The sequence below is a fragment of the Leptidea sinapis genome, chromosome 15 (genome assembly GCF_905404315.1).
Source record: "Leptidea sinapis chromosome 15, ilLepSina1.1, whole genome shotgun sequence".
In the NCBI taxonomy this organism is placed as follows: Eukaryota; Metazoa; Arthropoda; class Insecta; order Lepidoptera; family Pieridae; genus Leptidea; species Leptidea sinapis.
Window position 1 is genome coordinate 950625 of NC_066279.1, and position 23527 is coordinate 974151.

At 34.4% G+C, this 23527-nt stretch overlaps 1 protein-coding gene across 8 annotated transcripts in view; it reads right to left on the reverse strand.

Moving 5' to 3' along the window:
• Positions 1–1310: 1310 nt before the first annotated feature.
• LOC126968379 (inactivation-no-after-potential D protein) overlaps positions 1311–23527 on the reverse strand; it is a 129409-nt gene continuing 107192 nt past the window's right edge. For all 8 annotated transcript variants that reach the window (XM_050813374.1, XM_050813380.1, XM_050813379.1 and 5 more), the window contains 9 exons: positions 15653–15706; positions 14544–14645; positions 12206–12277; positions 11343–11433; positions 9928–9981; positions 8602–8726; positions 7257–7418; positions 6484–6621; positions 1311–5431 (listed from right to left, as the gene is read on the reverse strand). In XM_050813374.1, coding sequence (XP_050669331.1) covers positions 5264–5431; positions 6484–6621; positions 7257–7418; positions 8602–8726; positions 9928–9981; positions 11343–11433; positions 12206–12277; positions 14544–14645; positions 15653–15706 — 966 coding nt within the window. In that variant the 3' untranslated portion in view covers positions 1311–5263. The remainder of the gene's footprint in view (positions 5432–6483; positions 6622–7256; positions 7419–8601; positions 8727–9927; positions 9982–11342; positions 11434–12205; positions 12278–14543; positions 14646–15652; positions 15707–23527) is intronic.

Consider the following 23527-nt stretch of genomic DNA (forward strand, 5'->3'; position numbering starts at 1 on the left):
CCGCTACCCTCAGTTGGCTGACTGAATTATTTACATTGACAATGTGTGTCTTTTTTTTGTCAGAATGAGTGGTAAGACGAACAATGATCGTCTGATTGAAGGTGATACGTCCTGCTTATTACAATGCAGCGCTGATCAGGATTCTTGAATATAATAATATAATTTAAAACATAAGATGTAAAGTTTCATTAGCCCAGTAATTTCCCTAGCTACGGCGCAATTCAAACCGAAAGACCGAAAAACAGTCATTCAATAATTTAAGTTCCGATAGCCCCTAGTTGGGGCAGAGGGCATCCACAGTGCATCTCCAACGCGATCGATCCAGAGCAACTCCCTTAATTTTACTCCAGGTCTTTCCGATGTCTTTCGCTTCGTCAACGACTGTCCTCCGCCAGGTTTGCTTTGCATTTTCCTCGATTGTTCCAATCTAAGGCTTGCTTCGACTACAGCTTCACTTGCAGCGTTTTATATGTTGGTCGATTGGGATGCCAAAATGTTAGCGATGCCAAAGTTGATCATAGGAAATTTTGTCGGGCCGGCGAATACTGAGGAAAAGGAAAACAAAGGCAAGGAAAAGACTAATGCTTACACATTACTACTTCACGTCAGATGAAAGCGTCGCTGAGGGACCCAAGTAGTAAGTATCCTATGCAAAGAAGCCTACACCTGATAAAAATACTAGTCTACTATTTAATAAGGTCGATATTTTAAGGCCTTTCTAAGCTTTTTGGTTGCAGCCAAAAGGTCAGAAAAAAGACCTTTATCTTTTTATATTGAACTTGATGGAATGCGAATACAGGCGTAATACAGAGGTCAACTACCTTTGAAGGTGGAGTAAGTATGCTTTAATATTATAGCGTACAGTGGTTATAGGATCTGCCGCTTATTGCTGTAAGAAGTAGAGTTATACTAAGTAAATTACAAATTGGGATCTGAAAGCTTACTTCTTATAAGGTCAGGGTAAGTAAGAAGGGTATAGTATAGGATCTGTCGCGATCTGCTTGTTTGAGATCAGGGTTTTAAGTATAGCTATCTGTATGAAATTTGGTAGCTTACTGGTGAATAACTAAAATAATTAGCTTATATAATAAAAATCATGCTTATTCGGGGTCACTTCCACCAACACGTTAATGTTATAGGGATAGCCCTGGTTACGGTTAATGGTTACGGGTAAATCTTTTAGGCAAATCGAATAATCAGAAATTTATCTCAAACTCATTGAAAGATTCAATGAGACATTTACCACTTATACATTGACACCAGCATTAGCTTCCATTTACTCTGTGAGATGGTTAAAATAAGAAAATACATAAAAAGCGCATATTTAATTACACTTCATTTAATACATTATCATCTAATTTGGTATTAACATTGTACTTATAATTAATTAATCACTGATTGTTTTCTTCGCTAAGAAATTAATTGAAAAATTTCTAAACTACACTAAAACTATCTAAATCTATCTAAACTATAAATTTTAAATTTTTCATTTAAAAAGCAATTTGTTTACAAATTTAACGCGTCACAATAACGTTGATACAATAATAGTTAAGAAAATGTTTACAATTATAAAAAAATAATTGATGATCTACATTTGGTTTTATTACGAGATAAAGTGACGAGATGGCAAGACATTCATGTGATGGTAAGTGATACATACCCTAACCATTAAAAGGCAGTGCCGCCTAGGGTTCTTGTAAAACCTTAAAGCAGCATCGCAAAATTACGTTCGTCACTTCGAATTATAAGCCCCGATTTCACCAATGACAAACTGAGTTCAACGAAACTCAGTTTTACGTAAACGAGTTTAAATGCCAGTCTTGATCTCGATTAAACATTCACAAATTATATTCTATTTTTTATTACTACTGCGCCACTGTCAGGTTATGGTAGGCTACCAAGTAATGAGTAAAGGTACGATGTTGAAAAGCATTCAAGTTTTAACGCTGTCCAAAACATTAGAATGTATAAAATACATGTCAAAACTATCATTGATAAATATTAACAAAATCAAAATTGTTAAATGTCAATGGTTCTATTATGGTAGCGACAGTGACAGCTCTTGAACGCGATCAAATATGTTGAAGCCGAAAATTCGGCGGTTAGCATTTAAACGCGTTAAGCCTATAACTGCGTTTAGTTTGTGTTGGTGAAATCATAATTGAATCTTTAAACTCGATTACAGGCGTAAGATTAGTTCAAAGTGTTTTTAATTCTAATCGCGTTCTTCTTCAATGGTGAATTCAGGGATAAGATGTTAAGTCTCATAAGCTTGTAATGTGACAAACTACGTCGCACTTTAAACCGAAACACAATAATGCTTGTATATTTCTACTTGACGATAGAAAAAGGCGCTACTGTAGTATCCATCTGGTACCTGACTATACAAGCATCTACAAATTGTACTAGTATTCTTATAAGTTACACACTATAAAGATTTTAGCTTCATGTTTTATAAGTAAAACAAATCCTATATTACACTGAATTACCTAGTTCTATAACTATTAACAATAAATTATGTTAAATAAATGTAATAACATATTTTTACAGCAATTTAGAATAAATCTACGCTTTCAATGTAATATTAATTAGAGACTTAATTTTATTTTTAATCTAATTAAATAGTGTTTTATTATCAATTAGTTATAATTGAAAATACCAGTCCGAAAGGACAGATTTTCAGTAAAAATAATAGTTCAACGCTGTGTTCAATGATGATTACTTAATAGGCCTTAAATATGGAAGTATATTATTAGTTTTCACGATAAAATTAGTTTTGGTGAAGATATAACTGAAATATTACTTTTAAACAATAAATCTATTCTGATTGTAACCGACTTATTGTTATGTTTAGATAATGCAACAAAATAAGTAATAAATAATAAACAAGATCAACAGACGAATAATATAGAAGGAATTGGAATAAAATATTCTCGCTTTGCGACATTATGCCATCCTTTCACTTGTAGTTCCATGCTTGCGTGGCATAATCAATGACATTCTATTCATATAGATAAATCACGTCGTAAAAGAAATAGACAATGAAATATACATGCCATAAATTACACTATAATAAGCTTCGACTGCTATATTATCTATGCATTGCCATTTAACTCCAGTTGTTTAAGGTATTCTGGGTGAGTAAGCAGCAGTGTAAAACATTTATTCACTTCAGGTCAAGTATGTTCAATTTAGACGGGTTCTTCGGACAGTGACAGTTGACACACGACTAGGGAGAAAAATGTTCAACACATTAAGCACATGTTTACCGTTCCTCTGTCAGACTGCGAATGATATGTCTTTTTATGTGTGTAGAACGTCATGGATCGTAATCGATCGTAATGATTCTACAAATAGATGACGCTTTTTCTTATATTATGTGTATTTGGATTGGTCGTGCGAATTGGTAAAATAAAAATGAATATATCCTCATTTTATAGTCACTTTAGGGCATCAAAAGCAATGTCAACAACGAAGTAGACGACTTTAGCATAATTTACACTATTTACATGTGTACACTAAAATTTTCTATAATGGTATGGCTGGGTTTAACATCCTAGCTAGCTAGAAATTGGGGGTATGGGGTATCTGAACACTGCAAGCAATCCTCCCTGCACCACCAGAGCAATTATAGGAGAGGTGCATGCTTTTAAGATGGGAGAGTATACACTCTTTGTAGTACCCATGTCAAAATAATTTGCCTAATTCACATAACAAAAAGCAGTAGAAAGGCCACACCATGTGCATTTGGACTGCATGAGCGTGACCGAACAACGGACACAGATACTCCAATATCCACACTCCCGAAAGTCTGCAGCAAAATATAAAAAGGCTACTAACTTTCTGGTACGGCCCGGAGTGGTTGAAAGATGAACTAGAACTCACACTGATACCATCAAGAAGCTCTAAGTACTCAAAAAAGCCTTGTTTGACTAATGAATTGAATTTCTCGGATCAGCGCAATGCTTGTCCAGTGATAGCTAAAATAGTAAATAATGAGTTACTTAAGAACCTGCATATCTGAATCAAATATCACGTTGAAAATATTTTCAAAAATCCCGAATTAGTATCTTCTTTTTCCCTATCTCGTGTAACGAATGACTGTCCTTTTCATGTTTCGCTATTTAGTTCATTGACTGGTGTCCCCACTGTTGATAGCAATTTTTGCCTATGAACATTTGGAATACATTTTACTCGCGATGAAAACCAAAATTATCGAACCTCAATTCGGATAAAATACTCTTAATCCATTTTTCATTTTACCACTTATCTCATCATATACATTGTGGAAGTATGCAGCTTCTGTTAATACTACCTAACAGTATTCCTGTTTTTTTATAAGAAAAGTGATGATTCGAGCAAGATGTTTACCTGATAGTACGTCCTGCCTTGTTCATTGTCCATTGTCATGTTGTCCATTCTTGATTGAACCCATATTTTGAGCGGCATTGTAATTGTATATGTCACTTTGAGATATAAGATATTAAGTTTCATTAGCTCAGTAATTTTACTATAAAGGTGCCTTTCAAATCGAAACTCAATTGGTTTAAATAAATGACTGTTCTTTATAGCATTAGGTAGGCACTTCACTATCCGATATCGTCGACGACTTCTCAAGGTTTTAGGCTAATTTGATAGAAGTGTATATACTATGTGAGGGGCTATTTCGGCCTAAGGCATATTATACTATAAACTCCTAAAACTAACAATCCGATCTAGCTAAAATTAACGGCACTATTGTATTATTTTCTATTATAAATGTCATAGTTTTATATAATGTTAGTGTTATCTCGAGTGTTCAGTATTATCAGGCTAATCCGAAAATTATTCGAAACTGTTTGGACTATCATAAACAGTTTTTTCTAGTCTTCTTTACTTTTATCAACGACTGAACCTGTTCTCGTGTTTCCAAATAGTGGCACATCATAACATTTCAATAATTAGCGAAATAATAATCAGTTATATTTACAATAACCTATTCATTCTCAATTTTGCAAATCACTAATTAAAACTAGCCTATTATAGCTATTATTGGCTGAAGATCAAATGATAAATTTGAATTTATTTCACCACTACCAAAACCATTGGTCCTACATGTCGTTATTTTTGTTAAAAATTAATAAAACTCTTGTTTGTTCATCTAAAGTTTTATCCAGGCCACAGTTCCGCCGTTCTACAAAATTTTTAAAAGATTCCAATTATTTTCCCAAGATGTTCATAATAATTGACCTATTCAGGAATAGGTTGCGACTATTAAGCAGATCTATCTAATCTTAAACCTCTTCACTTTAATGGGAACTTTGTTGCCGCACAGTTTGAGCGCTGTTGCCGCTGTGACGCTATCTGCCGACGTCATATCCTTGCCGTCAACTGATACGAGGAAGTCACCTCTCTGGAGACGGCCGTCTACTTCCGCTGGTGATCCAGGCAGCTGAAAAATTACAAAATTATAGCTGTTAATTTTTTAAGTTCGCGATGGAGAGGAACAAATTTTCTACTTGATACGATATGGTTATCTTCAAAAGAAGCTGGTTTACTTATAACACGTATGAATTAAGAATGCTCTTTGCTTGTATTCAATCCCTCTCCCTGAATCCCATACGGCCCCTCTCTTTCCTCGAGTTGTCAGTACTCATATTGACAGCATGATTCAATACGGTAATAATTACCGTATTGAATCATCCATTGAATATTGTTAAATCTTCGCGTAGTTAAGTTTGTTATTACGAATAATAAGTTTGTTTAGTTTATAGGCATTGGACGTTTTAAATTTTGAAATACTACTCAAAGTCAGACTACTATTATAAAGATTAGTGGCTTTCATTGGAATTGAGAAAACTGACAGTTAAAGTAACGATTATGACAATATTTGTGTGATTAAAAAATATATTATCGACTGTTATTAGGTAAAGAAAAGGACAATATTTTTTTTATACATTGACGTTGATTTAAAAATAAAATAAGAATTATTTTTTGTAAGTTTCATGTTTTGCAAACCGTCTGAACAAAATAAGTACGTGAGATGCATGTTTAACTCATATAGACAGCCTATATGAGTTAATAATGCATCTAAAAGGCCAGCAACGGTCCTTACATTTTTGTGGAGTTTCATTGTGATGCATAAAACATAAGAATGAATGAATATATTTAAAGAAATTTCCTTACCAAAAAGTATTTGACGCCTGCCCGATTATTATTTATTTAATTTAACGGAATGTTTCTCTAATTGTTGCTACAATGCTATTTATTCGTAAGTAGTAAAGAAATCTTCTGCAATTTTTATTTTCGGAGATTACCTCCTTACAAACTTATAAATGAGATCGGCTCGAAAGCGATTTGCTTGAGAGTTATACTGGACCACTGGTCCATGAATTCAAGGTCTCGAAACTCAAAAATTGCCTCCCGTCATCAAACACAGAACGTACAGTTAGTTCTACTGCTATAGCGAGTATCTATGACTACAATTTCCATCATTCTACGCACCAGTTCTCCCAAGTAGACTCCAGTACCCTCCACTGGCTGAACGCACGCCAGCCCTAACGGGCGTCCGGACTTCTTGGATAACTCCACTTCTACTTCATCATACGCTATCGGCTCTGGTCTGAATACTGACATTTTTAACTGAAACAGATAATTAATCCATAATTATTCAAATGTTCTTGAGTATAAATTCCGCTAAGATTCAGTCAATTCTTCAAGTGCTTCACCTCTACATCCTCACGAGATGTTGACTCGCCAAATTCTGGCACGAGAATCTAATGAGACACTTCAGTCTAACAAGGCTCATAACCAGGGGCGTGCATATTATATAGGCAATTAGGCAGTGCCAACCTCGTTATAAGCCTAAATAGATCTAGCACTAGTGTTAAAGTTAATTTTTATATTGTGTTAAATTTCGTGGTGTTAAAATTACGTCTATTTTGCTTTGTGTTTTATTTGCTGTTTGTTCTCAAACGGTAATATTTTCTCTGTAATTTATGAGTATAAATATAAATCATTGGTCGCTCAGTTATATTGTACTCTGTGCGCTCAGCTGACATAAAAATTTGACACCATTTTGTTTTTATCCGAGGAATAACTGGCTTATTCCTTAAAAAATTATGATATTATAATAGTTACTCTCGTATAACTTTGTTATTTTCAGGGTAAATAGTCGGTGAAATGAGGGCATGGTTATCTGAGAGTAAATAACAGATTTAACCGAGGAATAAAACTTTTTTTACTATATGATATCTGGTAACAAATATACTTCTAACCTTGGGAGCCTTCTGCTTGATAGACAGAGAGATTCTCTCATTCGACATCTCCTTTGTGATTGCGATACCATTGCAGTCTTTGATCTGGTCTCCAGGTTTGAGTCGTCCATCTTTAGCGATGACACCGTTTTTGTAAATATCTAGAACCACGGCCGCTGCACCCTGTAATATAAATACTCTTCTATGTTTGTTTCTATACACTCCAGCAAAATCATGATGTTTGAAATATTAAATATCTGTATTTTAAATTGAAATATACCATAAAGTTCAGGCATTGTTGGTATTCAAAATAAGCTATCGAGAAGACAACAAATATTTATAAAGTTACAACGGTTCTTAATATCTCTTCATAGAATTATTATTTTAATAGAAGAATTGAACATCCAATACAATTTTGATCGCAGGAATTTTTGATTTTGAAGGAATCTAGTTAATTGTGATAATAAAATTATTATGTCGCAACGAGACAATAGTAGATTTTACAACGAGTGCACAAAAGGAACCATTTTTATCCGAGACTTAACCGACCAACTTTATTGATAATAATGTCAAAGATAAAAAGGTTTTGTGGACGAGTTATAAACTCTGCTTTTCATTTTGATTGCGAGGAAATAAAGCAGAAGTATAACATGGACATTTTTAACAATTTTAGCAAATATGAAGAAATTAATAAACGCACGAAAAAACTTGACCTGTTTCCCGCCGCTTTTTTTTTTAAATCTTACGATATTGATATTAGGCTTGGGCTCCAGATCTATACAGCCTACTATTGAATTAATTTGGTAATATATATTTTTTTTAATTAATTAAATAACCTACCCTATTTTAATTTATATTTTAATATCTTTTATGTCTTAAAAAACACATGAGGCAAATAAATTAAAGTAAATATTAAAAAATAACAAATTCTATCTCTGAACTTTTTATTGTTTTTGGCTGTATGGCTCATTTTCTTTGCCTTAATATAGATACATATATGAATAGATACGTTAATGCACTTGTGTACAAACATCGATTTTGTGCAGCTTATATCGTGCACAAAGTAGCAATTTCAGAGCATGAGAAGTGAAAAACAATTTATTTAATAAGAAATAATAAGACAGGCCAATTACTGTTTCTGTACGTAGGAGTTTTACGTAAGTACAGTCTGAGCAAATTCTGAGTACGCTCTTTAGATCTCAGCCATTAAAACTCGTAGTATAACGACCTAAACTTCATGCGACGCGGTGATAATTACTTATCGTTGACTCTCTGATAAGTGGTTTAGTTAACATAGCCCATTATCGAAAATCTTTTTTTTTAAACACAGATCACAAAAATTCTCATATTATTGGATTATACTCACATTTATTAAAGTATCACTGCCTCCTAATAATAATATACCCAACACTTCATTATTTGAATTGATTTCTATAACTGTGTCTTGGTTGGGTCGGATTTGAGCCGTAGCTGGATCGGCGGGTGGTTCCGCTGGAAATATAGAAACAAATAAATTATTATTGATGCATTTCTTCTTTATTCTGATACTTATGTCAAAGTTTTGATATGAAGTCCTGTTACTCCTAGGATGACACTGTTACGAAACGCATTACTATCACCGCTACCATATTTATGTCCTCCTGATGTCTATGTATTAATACGTCAGAATATATGAAGGTATTCTCGCATCTTACATAAGACAATCTCTTCTTCTACTATGTTCGCCTGGTACCAAAGCACTGTATAATGCATAATATTCCTATCTCATTTTATCTTATGAATTTATGTGTCTGTCTCTTTTTACTGTCGCACTTTTTCGTTTAATCGAATTTCAAATCACAACGATGCAGAAGTTTTCACTTCAAAAAAACGATGAGTGATGGCAGGGAGGTGGTTGGCAACAACATTCATGGATATTTGTAACACCAAAGCGTTGCCAGCCTTTTAAATGAGGATATTTTTTGGGGGATGGGGAGTATATTTGAAGGTACCTATGAAATGTTAATGCGCCAAGTTCTTTCACAGTTTGTTTATACTTGGATGAAATTACTCTGAAAACTGTAGAAGAACGCCAAATATCTAAAAGTGAGGATGATGTTTAAGTTAGTGTCTCTTGCTGCTTTAGTAGAATTGGGCATCAGGTGAAATAGTAGATCCAAAGGGATCAATTCCAGTGATAAACGAGACAAAGGAGCAATTATGCTTGATTATGGGTACCATAACGACGCGAGTAATGTGTAAACATTACTGTGTTTCGATCTGGAGGGCCCCGTAGCTAGTGAAATTACTGGGCAAATGAGACTTAACAACTTATGTCTCAAGGTGACGAGCACAATTATAATGCCTCTAGAATTTATGGGTTTTTCAAGAATCCTGAGCGGCACTGTATTGTAAAAGGCAGGTCGTATCAATTACCATCAGCTGAATGTTTTGCTCCTCTCGTCCCTTATTTTCATAAAAAGAATATAACCATATTATCTTCGCAACGCCAACACAAGCTTTGCAGTCGGCTTGCACCAGACTAAAGATGAGAGCAATATCCTTTAAAACGCCAGCCTGTCATCCGTTTGATGTATTGATAATCTTAGGGACTCATTTAAAAAACTGTTAAAAAATTACAAATTCTTAGTGGAATATTTAGACGCTTTAATACACACAGACACATAATAATTAAACGTTGTAAAATACTTACGCTTAGCAGGAGAAGGTGCCGGTTTTGGAGTTGTAGCTCCCGCCTGACCACTCGCTGTAAACAAGACAGTGTTGATTTTATAAACATAAAAAAATATACAAAAAACGGCATGTGTTCACCGGACAACAGAAGTAAAAACTTCATCCATGCAAGGTTTATTATAGGAATAACAACTATTTTGTTGATAAAGTAAACATAATAGGCATAACCCATATACATTATATCTCTATAGAGAGAAAAATATTTTCCAAAGAGTTACTTTGAAAAAAAGAACTACGTTTAAAAAAACCGACTTCAAAAACTGAAAAGTAAAAAAACAACGTGCTACCTTCTGATAGAGTTAAATTCGGTGCCTTCCCGCTTGGGTTGTATTGTTCTAGAGTCTAGGCGAAGCTATCCTGCTCAAAGTCACGCGTGGAGAGTGTAGGTACCTGCTATTACATTTGTCTTGGTATCGATTTCAAACCTATCAATAGGTAGCACATAAAAATAATAGTATTTAAACATACTTAAACTATAATAACATCATCCAAGTAAACAAAAATATTCATTAAATGAAAACTACTGGTTCAAACAATGTCTAATTTTTATGTAACCAAATGGCAAACATTCGGTCTCATACCAAAGTTGAATTATGAAAATCGGATCATAAAACTCAGCGAATTGAGAACCTCCTCCTTTTCGAAGTCGGTTAAAAATGGGGTTTATTCATAAGAACTAGAAGAGAGACGCGAGGGTCAACCGGATCATCACTTATTGTGTATAAATTACTTTGATAAATTTTGGAAGTTGGTCACGCTTCCTCAACTCAATTCAGCGCAGAGGCTAAACACGCGTTCAGAAGTATTCACTACAAAAAAATTATAATAACAAAACATTATCTTCTTTACTACAAAAATGAATGCATATTTCCTATTAAAGACAGATAAATGTAAGTGGGCAATAATTACTTCTAAATTGACAAATATTTTTATTCAAAACAGAATTTAAAATCACTTAGAGAACGTCAAAAACTAGCCATTTAAAAATGTATGCCACAGACATGAGAACAAGATGCGTAAGAAACTTAGCAAGCGAGCAAATAACGTTACAATACAAATCCTGCAATAAAATTTATTAACAGGCAGTCGCTTCATTCCCAATCTGTGGTATTACAAAGAAAGTAAATTATGTTATTAACCACACAAACGTTTGTTATCAATTCTTTACATTTTCTGGGATGAACCAAAGACTTATTAACTCGGCTTAACCGAGTAGTAGACATAAAAAGTTTACGTTTGTTACTGGTTTCAGGACATTTGATTACAATTAGGTAAATGCTTGTTCGGGCAGACAGTTTCCTTTTCTTCCAGCTTTAGGTTTTGTTTCAAAATTTCACTAAAACTATAAAATAAATGCTCATAGTGAAATCTTACCGCCGTCTTCAGCGTTATCCGAGTCCTTCTTGTTAGGGCTGCAGACTGTTAAGGTGACTACACCCTCCGTTTGTTTCAACTTCGCTGCCGCCTGAAAGAAAAAAGTTTTGGCTTCATAAAATACTTTCCTAAACAGTTGTTAAATATGGCAAACTTTTAGACTCTATAATTTTGATTCGAAATTTAAATATATTGCGAAAGCATCTTCCTTTTACAAGGACACACAACATAATTTAAATATTAAATTAAATCTAATATTTATAAGTCTATTTAAAAAGGTTAGGGGCAAAGACTTTTCATACGAGAAATGAATGATTCCAAACATCATAGTATTGAATTATCAAAAAAAATTTAAATGGTTGTTTCTTAGATCATTTGTACATCTAGATAGACTACGACAGCTGTGAAAACGTTGAAAAAAATAGACTTTAGAACTAACCTCTATTTTGAATAATTCACACACATTAACACAAAGTGTCATACAAAATGCGAGTGTAAGACGTAGCTTGTCTTCGCTCTCTAAAGTAATATTCCTTTTTTATCTATTGTCTAATAGCAAGAGACTCTATCTAGACGCTTAAATTATCTAAGGGTTGTTTATTATATTTAACAACCAGTTATAATTGAATTATTCTCACATAAACAATTATTGTCAAAAGTCGAATAGGCTGGATATCCGAAGTAAAAAAGTCCAAAGTCCATATTCTGAATGTAGCAATTAACATAATATTTAATGCTTTGATTTGTTTTTTACTATTTTATAAAACTGTAATGAAAAACGTTATGTACTATACGGGTTAGTGGGTTAATGAACACTTGTGAGATAGTAAACTTGAGGTTGTTATGTAAATGACAATACTTACTGCATCATAAGTACAACTTAGGAGAGAGTCCCTGTTCACTGCAAGAATCATATCTCCGATATTCAGGCCAGCCTGAAATAAAACAAATATTATTACATAAACATTGTATGAACTAGACAGATGAACATAATATTGAGTTTAATTGAAACTCGTTATTTCCTTAAGGCTTACAAAACTGGTGAGACTCGACCAACAGTGTGTACTTTTTAAATACTTTTATTGTTCATTTTTGAATTAGCTATCTTGGTATCATAATAATACACACACGCCAAAATTTCAGTTGTCTAACATTAACTTGATGTGGGCATGAGTATTCAAATGTGAATCATCATTATCATCAGCCGGAAGACTTCCACTGGTGGACAAAGGACTCCCCCAAAGATTTCCTCGAAGATCGGTCCTGCGCTGCCCTCATCCAACGTTTTCCGGTAATCTTGACCAGACCGTCGCTCGGTTCATATTGTGGGGCGACTACCAACACTGCGTCTTCAGGCACGTGGTCGACATTCGAGGTCTTTACTGCCATCTATCCGTTGAACTATGTGCCCTTCCCACTGCTACTTCAGTTTCGCAATCATTTTGGCTATGCCGGTGACTTTGGTTACAATGGATCATTTCTGATTCAATCCCGCAGGGAAACTCCGAGAATAGCCCCAAAAGTGAATATTCAAATTCAAAGATTTTTACTTAAAATAGGATTTAAATCACTTAATAATCGCCAAAAACTTTCCACTCATTCGAAAAACTATGCCTCAGACCTGAGAAGAACAAACAAGAAACTCAGAGGGCTTTTTTTAAATAAAATTTCATTACAATATAATATCGTACAATAATTTATTTTTAAATAGCCTTAGAGCGTCATTTCCAATCTGTGGTTTATCATTAATAAAGTCATATTTTACGCTATAGTAATATTTACCACAAAACATTTCATAACAATTATTATGAGTTTCGTAACACATATTTTGTTTTGTACATTTTCTGGGATCATGTTGTAAAAGCATGTACATACAATCCAAAAAATCTCAGGAACTGGAGGGAAAACGACCGGCTTGTTAAACCTTCTCAAGAAGGAAAAAAACTATTTTTCTGGTGGTTAGTGTGGTTGGACTCGATGCTAAACAAAACAGGTTTCCAAAGGCTACGAGAAGGGACATTCACTTTAATTTTGCTGAGGAACTCAGAACTATCAAAAGTATTTTTGGCCACAATACCAGAAATCTAAAGATGCATCGCCGGCCTGTGAGGTGAGAGTAATATTCACTCATTTTGGAGGTGCCCATAGAAATCTAAATAAGAAGGTAATAGTAATGCTATAAATGTGTATTTATTCTGGGATGACTATCGATAATGTCGAAATAAATCGGCAATGTAACATACATTGTTGTGTACGCTTGCATCACTCAGGATATTGAGATACTTATGCAGCAATGGTGTGCAAAATGATAGCAATGCGAATAAGATTGCCAATAATTGTATTTAAAAAAGATTCACCGATGAATTTTAATGAACACACTCCATATTTTCGCGTAGCTTCTCCTCCGCCGTTCCTATTAATACTAAATCACTACTTATTCGCTGGTAGACTAAAAGTCACCCGAGAGACGATATGTTAAACGCAGCTATATCACTTATTACCTTATTTACTTAATTAATTCCTACGAAAGTGCCTAAGAGGATCGATTCGGGTAAACTTTAGATGGAAGATGATTATTTTATGAAGTTCTTTAAAAATCGGGTGGTTGTTTTTTGACATGCATAATAGTTTTTTTGCGTTTCTTTGTACCGATCTCGTACGTACGCGCGCGGCGACACGCACTATTAGCGCAGCCACCTGCACGCACTCAAGCGCATAAGCACACGCCTGTAATACGAGCCAGCTGTCTTCTAAATTCTGTACTTGAGGTAGTACCACAGTGTGATCTATTTGCCAGCTCGATTGAATGTTTGGTCAAAGAATGTAAGAAAAGATTTGAGAGTATGATGCCTGTAAGCTCTATAAAATAAGATAGTAATAGATAGTAGATAACTAGTAATTTTCATTGTTTTTTTTTCTTTAGTATAATATCTTTGTAACGCTTTAGATTTAATCTGTAATGTTACATTATATCTTTAATGAATAAATAAATAAATCAAATCAAGTAGTGCAAGCTGAATGGTAAAACTGTATGCATACACCCAAGTAATACCCATAAATGTTCGTAATATAGTTTTATATGTGTTACCTTAAGCTATGGTAAGAGATGCAGAGAGACCCTAATTTACGGAGTGCCAAAGGCTTAAGCCGGCTTAATTAGAGAGGACTTGCTTGTCTATGAGCTGAAAGGGTCTATCTAACCTGTTCTGCAGCGCTTCCTTCTTGAAGATCGGACACGAATATACCACGACCAGCTTCCGTATGCCGTCCTTCTATTATCATGATGCCCAGACCAGCAGGACCCTGAAAAGAACAGAGCATTTTTATTATAAAGAGTATACAGTTAAGAAATTAGGCTGCATTAAAATAAAATAACCTTTTAAATTATTTTTGAATATATGGAAAAACGTGTAGTTAACGTAGGCTGTCCGGTAGTGAGTGATCACCTCGTGCAATCATGCATCCTCTGGTAATGCATTAACTCACAGACTGGATTAAGAGTTCGATTTCTGTCGTATTGACCTGGAAAAACCCTTCAACAAGTTTAGGAATTTTTATAGGAAGGAAGTTTCCCACTTTAGGAAGGATTTTGGGGGAAACCACACTGTGAAAGCTTCACATCCAGTTGTAAAGAATGATAGATTTGAAGCACGTGATGGAAGTATGGAGTTCGGCAAAACTGAGCCATGAATCTGGCCACGCTCCTGTAAACGTTCGGCATAGAATAAACCTTCCCAAATCGGCAGTGCCACAGGCCACTAGATTTTTCTGATACACCAAAACCGAGTGTGGCGTATGGCACCCTACTCTTTCACCAAGTTCTGACCCTTACTTTGTTTAAAACATGGTTTATTTTAAATGGTCTTATAGCTTGTTTCAATAGCTTTCTGATACATTCACTCAAATCGTCCTAATTATAAGCAATCTTTTGCTACACGTAAAATAATAAGCATTGACAGAACGCTTTTTTTTAATTGATATCTCTTACTTTTGGGAGTATCTTCCTACATTGAACCCTAGAATTAAGGGATATAACTTTAAAGAACATAACGTAGCTGCATTTACTATCAACTGTTATTACATTACATTTTTGGAGAAGAAGACCCTTGTAGTATGGATTTGTTTATTATTTATTTGTCTACTTGCAACACCAGAGGAAATATTATTAGTCGATGCTATTATGGAGTCTTCCAACGAATTCACCGTTTCTTAAAGGTACCAATAATGACTAGACATAGTTTTAAAACTGTGTTTTGAATACGCTAATATAAAACTATTCAAAATAAGGTAATCTTATGATGATAAATTACCTTTTTGATGGTAATGTCGCGGACGCCTTTGTAGTTTGCGAACCGGTCGTCCTCCTGAAAGCAAATTTAAAAAAATATAGTTTAAATTGAATTCATAGGTCAAAGGGGAACAGGGCCTAATATTTATTTAATATCTTAATAGAAAAGATAAAATGCAAAAAAAAGAATTAAGTTTTTATTCGAAGTAGTGAATATGGATCTGGAAAATAAATGTAATATGCCAGTAATATTGATAACAAAATCCTTACCAGGTAAGAATTATAGTATTGATAAAAATCTTGTTAAAATATTTTTTATCACTTCCCTAAATTAATTTATCTGGCTAAATAAATATTTCTTCTAAGAAAGCCTCTGTTATAAAAGCGAAAACCATACCGAATATTTTTATATTTCAATCGAACTTTATATTATAAGAAATAACTATATATGTATACCTATCATACGTAAGCAGTCAAGCGATAGGTGTTAATTAAAACTGTGTGGTGCCTTGAGTGTGCAGTTGTTATAAACTGTTTTTTTTAATTGAGCGCAATAAAAAATATAAGTGATAACAGTTTAGCAGTATTTTTACTTTTCCTCGCCCAGCTGTGTTGTTTTTATTCAAATATATGGTTATAGTAACGCTTACTAAATAGATTCCAACAGGGCAATGAACCACTGCCTACAAAAAGAGGGTCGTGAAATACATATGCACATTTCGAACTTAGTCTAGATGAAATTGATATTTCCAATACATTTCTCATCAAAAGTATCAAAACACCTCTGAAAGATAGTTTTGAATGTGTCTAACGTTTTTATTAAATTAAACAAAAACTAATAAACGAGTTAACTGCGGTTTTTTAAGGTATCGTTTAACGAATGTTAACGTTGCATATATTAATTAATTTTAATTAGCAATTGTGTTATGATGCCTTCGAAATATCCTCGGCATTCACTGGCCCGACAAAATTTCCAACGATCATCTTTGGCAACGCTGTCATGAAGTCCCAATCGACCAACAGATAAAACGCCGTAAATGGAGCTGGATAAGCCACACACTCCGGAGAGATCCCAACTATATAACGAGGCAAGCCCTAGACTGGAACCCTCAATGAAAACGCACACGCGTCCGTTAAATGCGGTGGACTATCATTGACGAAGCGAAAAACATCGGAAAGACTTGGAGTGAAATTATGAGAGATGCTCAGGACCGATCGCGATGGAGATGCACTGTGGATGTCCTCTACCTCAACTATGGGATACAGGAATATATATAAGTAAGTAAGAAGTAAGTATTACTTATTTCGATATAATGTGACAAAATTGACGATAAGTGAAGTACAGATACAGAAGCAAGTTAATTTCTCTGTTTTTCCTAACCATCCATTAATCGACAACTTTCCCCTTTTATTTCTATCAGCACTGTGCGATAAGCTCTCCCTCTCTTCGTAATTCTTTATTTTTTCCGTTCATACAACATGATCTTGCACTCATCGCTAAAGAGAACTTTGCTCGATTGAAGGAATGACCAATTAAAGTGCTCGCAAACAAAGGTAAGGCGTGCTCTTCAGGGACCTTCCGTTAATTTAAGGCCATAAGCTGATAGGAAAGGCTTCAGTTCATGATACCCCACTCTTTTTCTAGTAACAGAATCGCTCACAGTCAAGCCTCAATAGAGTTGAATAGAGTTAAAGTGACGACGACTCTTAGTCTGAGATGTATAGAGCGTGCTTAGGACTTTGCTCAGACTTTACTCACGTAAAACATAGCTAAGTGTGTGCCTAGCATAATCTTTTATTGTGTTTTTATAGTCATTTGACAGCTGAAATTATACTTAGTTTAAGCTAAGACATACGAATGCAAAAGTCAAGTTCGCGTTTTATCATAATCAGCAAAGTTTTATGTAAGTAAAATCTGAGCAAAGTCTATGTTAACTCTATAGATCTCAGCCTTACAAACGGACACAATATACCGTTCATCATGCTCAGATATATCTCGATATCTATCAGATCCTAGATGGCGAGTTAATTTTATTTTTAAATGAAAATAAGGGACGAGAAGAGCGAGGCGTTAAACTGATAATAATTGATACGCCCTGCCGATTACAACGCAGTGCCGCTCAGGATTATTGCAAAACCCTAAAATTCTGAGCGGTACTAGTATTGCGCTCGTCACCTTGAGACATAAGATGTTAAGTCTTAATTGCCCAGTAATTACACAAGCTACGGCACCCTACAGACCGAAACACAGTAATGTTTACACATTACTGCTTCACGACAGAAATAGGCGGGTGGTACCTATAACCTAGCCAGCATCCTGTACAAAGGAGTCTCCCACTGGGAATAAAATACAATAATAATACTGGTAATACAATCCACATACCAATTTTTCGGTAAAGCTGTTGACAACAGAGAGGCAAAAATGCAATCGTACAGCCAGCCCATGCTGTATATATTTTGGATCCGGCAACAGGCGAGGATGATTCGAAAATTTAAATTTGGAACTGTGGTGTACCATTGTGTAGACTGTAGACTAACCTGCCAGCTATTTATGTTGTTAATGATATAAAACCTCTGTTTTATTAATTCCTTCCAATTAGTACTAACCGAACAGTTGTCAATAGTAATCACTAGACATATAAAAAATTAGTTCTAACCCTTTTGATCCCTATCGACTCCAAAATTTTACAACAACAACCTAACAAATTTTATCATTCTTTTTTTTCAAGATTGCTAGATTATCAAAAAGGTTTATAAATGAAGCTCCGACCCGACTCCAAATGAAGTATACAAGTTACTGCCTACAAAACGAAGCATTAAATTTGGTAACAGACACAAGTCTATTACCAAAGATTGATAAAACACCTGTTAAAATACAAATATTACTTTAATATCATAAACCATATGTAAATACAGAAAGCCAACTGTTTGCCCCGTGCCACACAACAAATAGCACATACTGTTGTTCCAATATTTGCGCCGCCTGCGATTCTCTTTGGGTAAATAAGATTAATTTTATATTTAAATTGTATGTTTCCATACAAAGGCAATCTATAACATAAAAAATCTTTAAGAAGAGGCTATAAGCCCAGTGATTTCTGTCAAACGCAATGCATTGGAACGGGTGCGTAAATATAGGATCATGATGAAACCTGGGACAGAGACTCTGAAATAAAAAAACAGCATTGTAATCGCTTATAGCGCCTTAAAAGGAAAAAGGTACTTCGCAGTGGCAGCCTTAAAATATATTTGTGTACTTATAAACTCTATATATTATATCTATACAGAAGTGAGGCCTGGTCTCTCAAAGAGCAACTCTGGAAATGTGTAGAGGCATCTTAGCATATAGACGCAAGTTGGCTATAAGCTGGACGCATCGAAGGACCAATGAGAGAGGATCGAAACGCGAAATTATGCAGACAATCAAAGAAAAGAGGTAATCTATTCAGGTCACGTGCTTAGGCACACCAGATACGAGCTTATTTAGCTTTTAATGTTACACAAGAAGGCCAGAAGAAGATATTTGTACGAAGGTAGAATCTGGTCCAAGGATTTACTATTTGGAGAGGCACTGGTAGAAACTGACAGATGTCCATTATTGAAAACATACATTTCATGAAGGGTTTTTTTTATGGAATAGGAGGACAAACGAGCGTACGGGTCACCTGGTGTTAAGTGATCACCGCCGCCCACATTCTCTTGCAACACCAGAGGAATCACAAGAGCGTTGCCGGCCTTTAAGGAAGGTGTACGCGCTTTTTTTGAAGGTACCCATGTCGTATCGTCCCGGAAACACCGCACAAGGAAGATCATTCCACAGCTTTGTAGTACGTGGAAGAAAGCTCCTTGAAAACTGCACTGACGTACAGGTACGTCTGATTTCACAGAGGGTGATAAATTTAAAAAAAATTTTTTGCGTTCCCAAACGGCTGTATTATACTGCTTTAGGTTACAACAAGTAAATTTAGGTCTACAATCCTTGAATGCATCCTGGCGAAATCCTTTAGATACCAAATTACACACACATCTTTGTATAAATCCACAGTAGCCACTTGCTGTGCTTTACGATATGCCGTGATTACTACCTGACCAATCACGATACGTTGTGATTGTTACCTGACCAATGAGCATTCAGTATAACGCGACCGCTCACCACATTTGGTTGACAGAATTGTTTGCATTGCGAACATTTTTTTGAAGTTATACTTCTTTAGGCGCGTTATGAAAAAATTATGAGAGTGAAATTTTAAGATGCGTGCGCATCACTGTAACACAAACGTGGCAGGGTGAAGTTGATTCCTAAAATTTTCTTACGTTTGGGATATTCGTTATGTTTTTTCTTCGACAGCCCGTACATCCGTATTTGTTATTTAATAAATAATTGTCAAATCCATCGTTGAGTTCAGTCAGAATAGCACGAGGAATAAATAAGTTCGAGGATTTTTGCTTTGTTAGGAGAAAGAAGTATAACTTCTTGCGTGCATACATAAGCACACACTTTTTTTTATTAGAAGACTACCGGGTGGGATTAATGTATACATATATCATAGATGTATATACTTTATGCTCATTTCGCCAATTAATAACAAGAAAAAAATCATCAACCCCTTACCTTTTTCCGCCGAAATGTAAAAGTACGTTTCCATAATGATGTTATAAACACTGTCGCTTTGTAATAATGTTCCGAATCAAGCTTACGAGCTTCAGTCATTACAGTCATAATCGACTCATTGACTTATCACTTTTACATGTCAGTTACACTATTGGTTGCCGCACTATCACATGTTACACTGTTAGGTTTCAGCATGGTTACATATTTTTACACTTTTGGTTGACACACTATTTCGTGTTGGCTGTAATACCGCTACAAGTTACACTAAAAGGCATAAAAGACATTTATTTTCTCAAAATTGATTCATTTAGAATTCTTTTTCATGTCATCTCTAATATACTGGATACTGCTACCGCTTCGGAAACAAATGGCGCTCTGAGAGAGACGAAGCGGCGCAAGAAACTCTCCCAGCATTCTTTTTTTGCGCTCTTTTCAATAAAAATATACAATATTGTACAGTCATTTCTATCGCTATAAAATAATCACAATCTTGTCCCAGGCTGTCCGATCATTTAGATATTCAGCTGTGGAGTAATAGGATTTACGACAGAGCCATTTTTTTATAAAACATTTAAATTTATTTATAGATAATGCCTGAACAGTGACTATTGTTCTTAGTAAGTTACCATGCTGCATGGTTTACACTAGTATTATTTATTGTTACAATATTGGGTGCTGATAAAAGAGAAATACTTATTTTATTCTTTATTAATATTTAATATTTATCCCTAAAGCAAAAAAAATCCTACAATTAATAATTCTCTTAGTAATATTTACAACCTATTTTTTGTTTTTACCCTTCGCCTTAAGCGCATCCGCTAATGCGTCACTAATCTCTTGACACTAAGGCATGGAATCGGTTGAATTTAAACTGCTATTAATAGCTAAAACTGGTTTGTATCTATCATTTATTAACTAACGTGCTTACCAAATGTATACCGTACGCTCGTCTCGTGGGGTCAAGTGGTGATTTATTTCTCGATTTAAAACTACTTTTAACCGTCTTAGTCCACGATACTTTTACAACGCAAATAAAATTTTTATTTTAAATTATATATTACAATATTATTAGATTTTAGTTTATAACTTGTTAAAATTACTGTCCTATAAGCGTAGTAAAAATTATGAATGCTGTGGTAGCTTATAAGTGATTTAACTCTTATCCATATTATTATTATATTTTAAGTTTAAGCATGTAAAGAGTGTAATTGTTAGTTGCCCAAATATGTAAATAAATAAACATAAAACCGTATAGGAGTCGTAAAAAGTAGAACAAAACCGATTATAAACTTCTCTAATTACTTACTTCGACCCTAACCGGCTTAAATTATTGTATAAGCCCGCTTTACACAAATTAAACTTAAAAACAGTATTTTATGAACGATACGGGACTCGCACCCATGACCTCTCGCGTTCCGTGCGAGAGCTTTTTCCAACTATGCCAACCGTTCGAGTGACGTATCGTTGATTCAATCTTGTATGCTTTGTTCAACTTTCGGGTTGTGGCTTCATCTACAGGATCTACTTTACAGTTGATAACCTGCTCAGCCCCAATATTTGCATACTATTTATTATTGGCAATTATTTAATATTGATAATGTTATATAAGTGAATTTGCTAGATACTGTCATAACCATAATGTTAACAACAGGAAAAGAAAACTTAATAAAATGCCTACTACTCGGCTAAGTCGAGTTAGTAAGTCTTTCGTTGGGCGATGTATATGCTTTTACAACAAGATCCCAGAAAATGTTCAAAACAAAAGTATCACGTTATTCACAAGAAGTGTTAATAAAACGTTTGTATGGCAAAGGTTACTATAACATACATGCCTTTCTAAATGATACCACAGATTGAGAATGGAGCGACCGACCTCAGGCTAATAAATAATAACTTTTATTCTACAGTATTACTTGGTAAGCATATTTTTTTGATGTAAAAATAAGACCGCTTATTGCGCCCATTCTTCTCAGGTCTGAGGCATTCATTTTGGAATGGGAGGTGGTTTTTGACTTTCAATAAGTGATGACACATCCTATTTTGAATAAAAAATATTTAAATTTAAATTCGAATTTAAGAATTTGACTTTGACAGCCTGTATAGCCGAGTGGTTAGCGATCCTACCTACTAAGCTAGAGGTCCCGGGTTCGAATCCCGGTAGGTGCAAGCATTTATATAATGAATATAGGTGTTTGTTTCCGAGTCATGGATGTTTTAATGTATTTATGTATGTTTATATGAATATATGTATGTTTAAGTATATTGTATTAAATGCATTATTGTCTAGTAACCCATAACACAGGCTATATATATGCTTAACTTGGGGCAAGATAATTTGTGTAAAAAGTTTGTCAATATTAAAAAAAAAGTGTGTGTGTCAGCTCCAACGCTCGACTGCAGTTTACTCCTCAAGAACGATTGTCTTTGAACAGGTACTAAACAAAATCAAGTCCAATGGAAGTCGGTTACAAACAGAACAGGGGAGTGCATTGGTTTTCCAGCAAGGTAGGCATGAAGATCAAACTAGTTGCAGTTGGGCTTAGTCTAACAGCAATAGATTTTGAGGTCAAAGTGATATGATTTAAATTAAAGTCTTCAAAAATGACATAGAGTCCGCTTTTTTATTAGCTTCAGAATATGTTAATTAGTTTTCCTGTTGTAGCTCCATAACCATAATTGGTACGCGTAGTTTTTTTTAATTATTTTGTTATTAAAATTAACTATGATATAAATAATAATAATATTATAATGACGTGATATTGTAATGTGTACTTTCATATTTCTAAAGTCACCAGTAGAGGCAGTAGATGTCTTTCATCCATGAACAAATGTGAACTCTAATTATTGTAATAATAATATGTATTTGAAACATTTGTTCAAAAACAACTTTAATCTCAATCCATATAATTTTCTAACTTATAAACACAAAATACAAATTACACAGTACTATCAGTCTGCTTATCATTCAAAACTTTTATATTCTTCTTATAGGTGTTCTTCGTGTTGTTACTTGAAGGTATTGTAAAGTAATAGCGATCGAACAAAATTTTTACCATCACAGATATCTCAAGTAATATTAATTTGTATCTGCCTATTTGCCTATATTGAATGCACGCCCGTGAATCAGACGTACAGAAGAAGATAATAAAAGCGTATTAATTAAAAAAGATGGACATCATATGTCAAATAAACGCATTAATGAAAATTCTTAAAGAATATATACTTACATTTTTAATAATAACTTTTTTTACGACTATTCGGTATATATCAAATACTTTACATTTA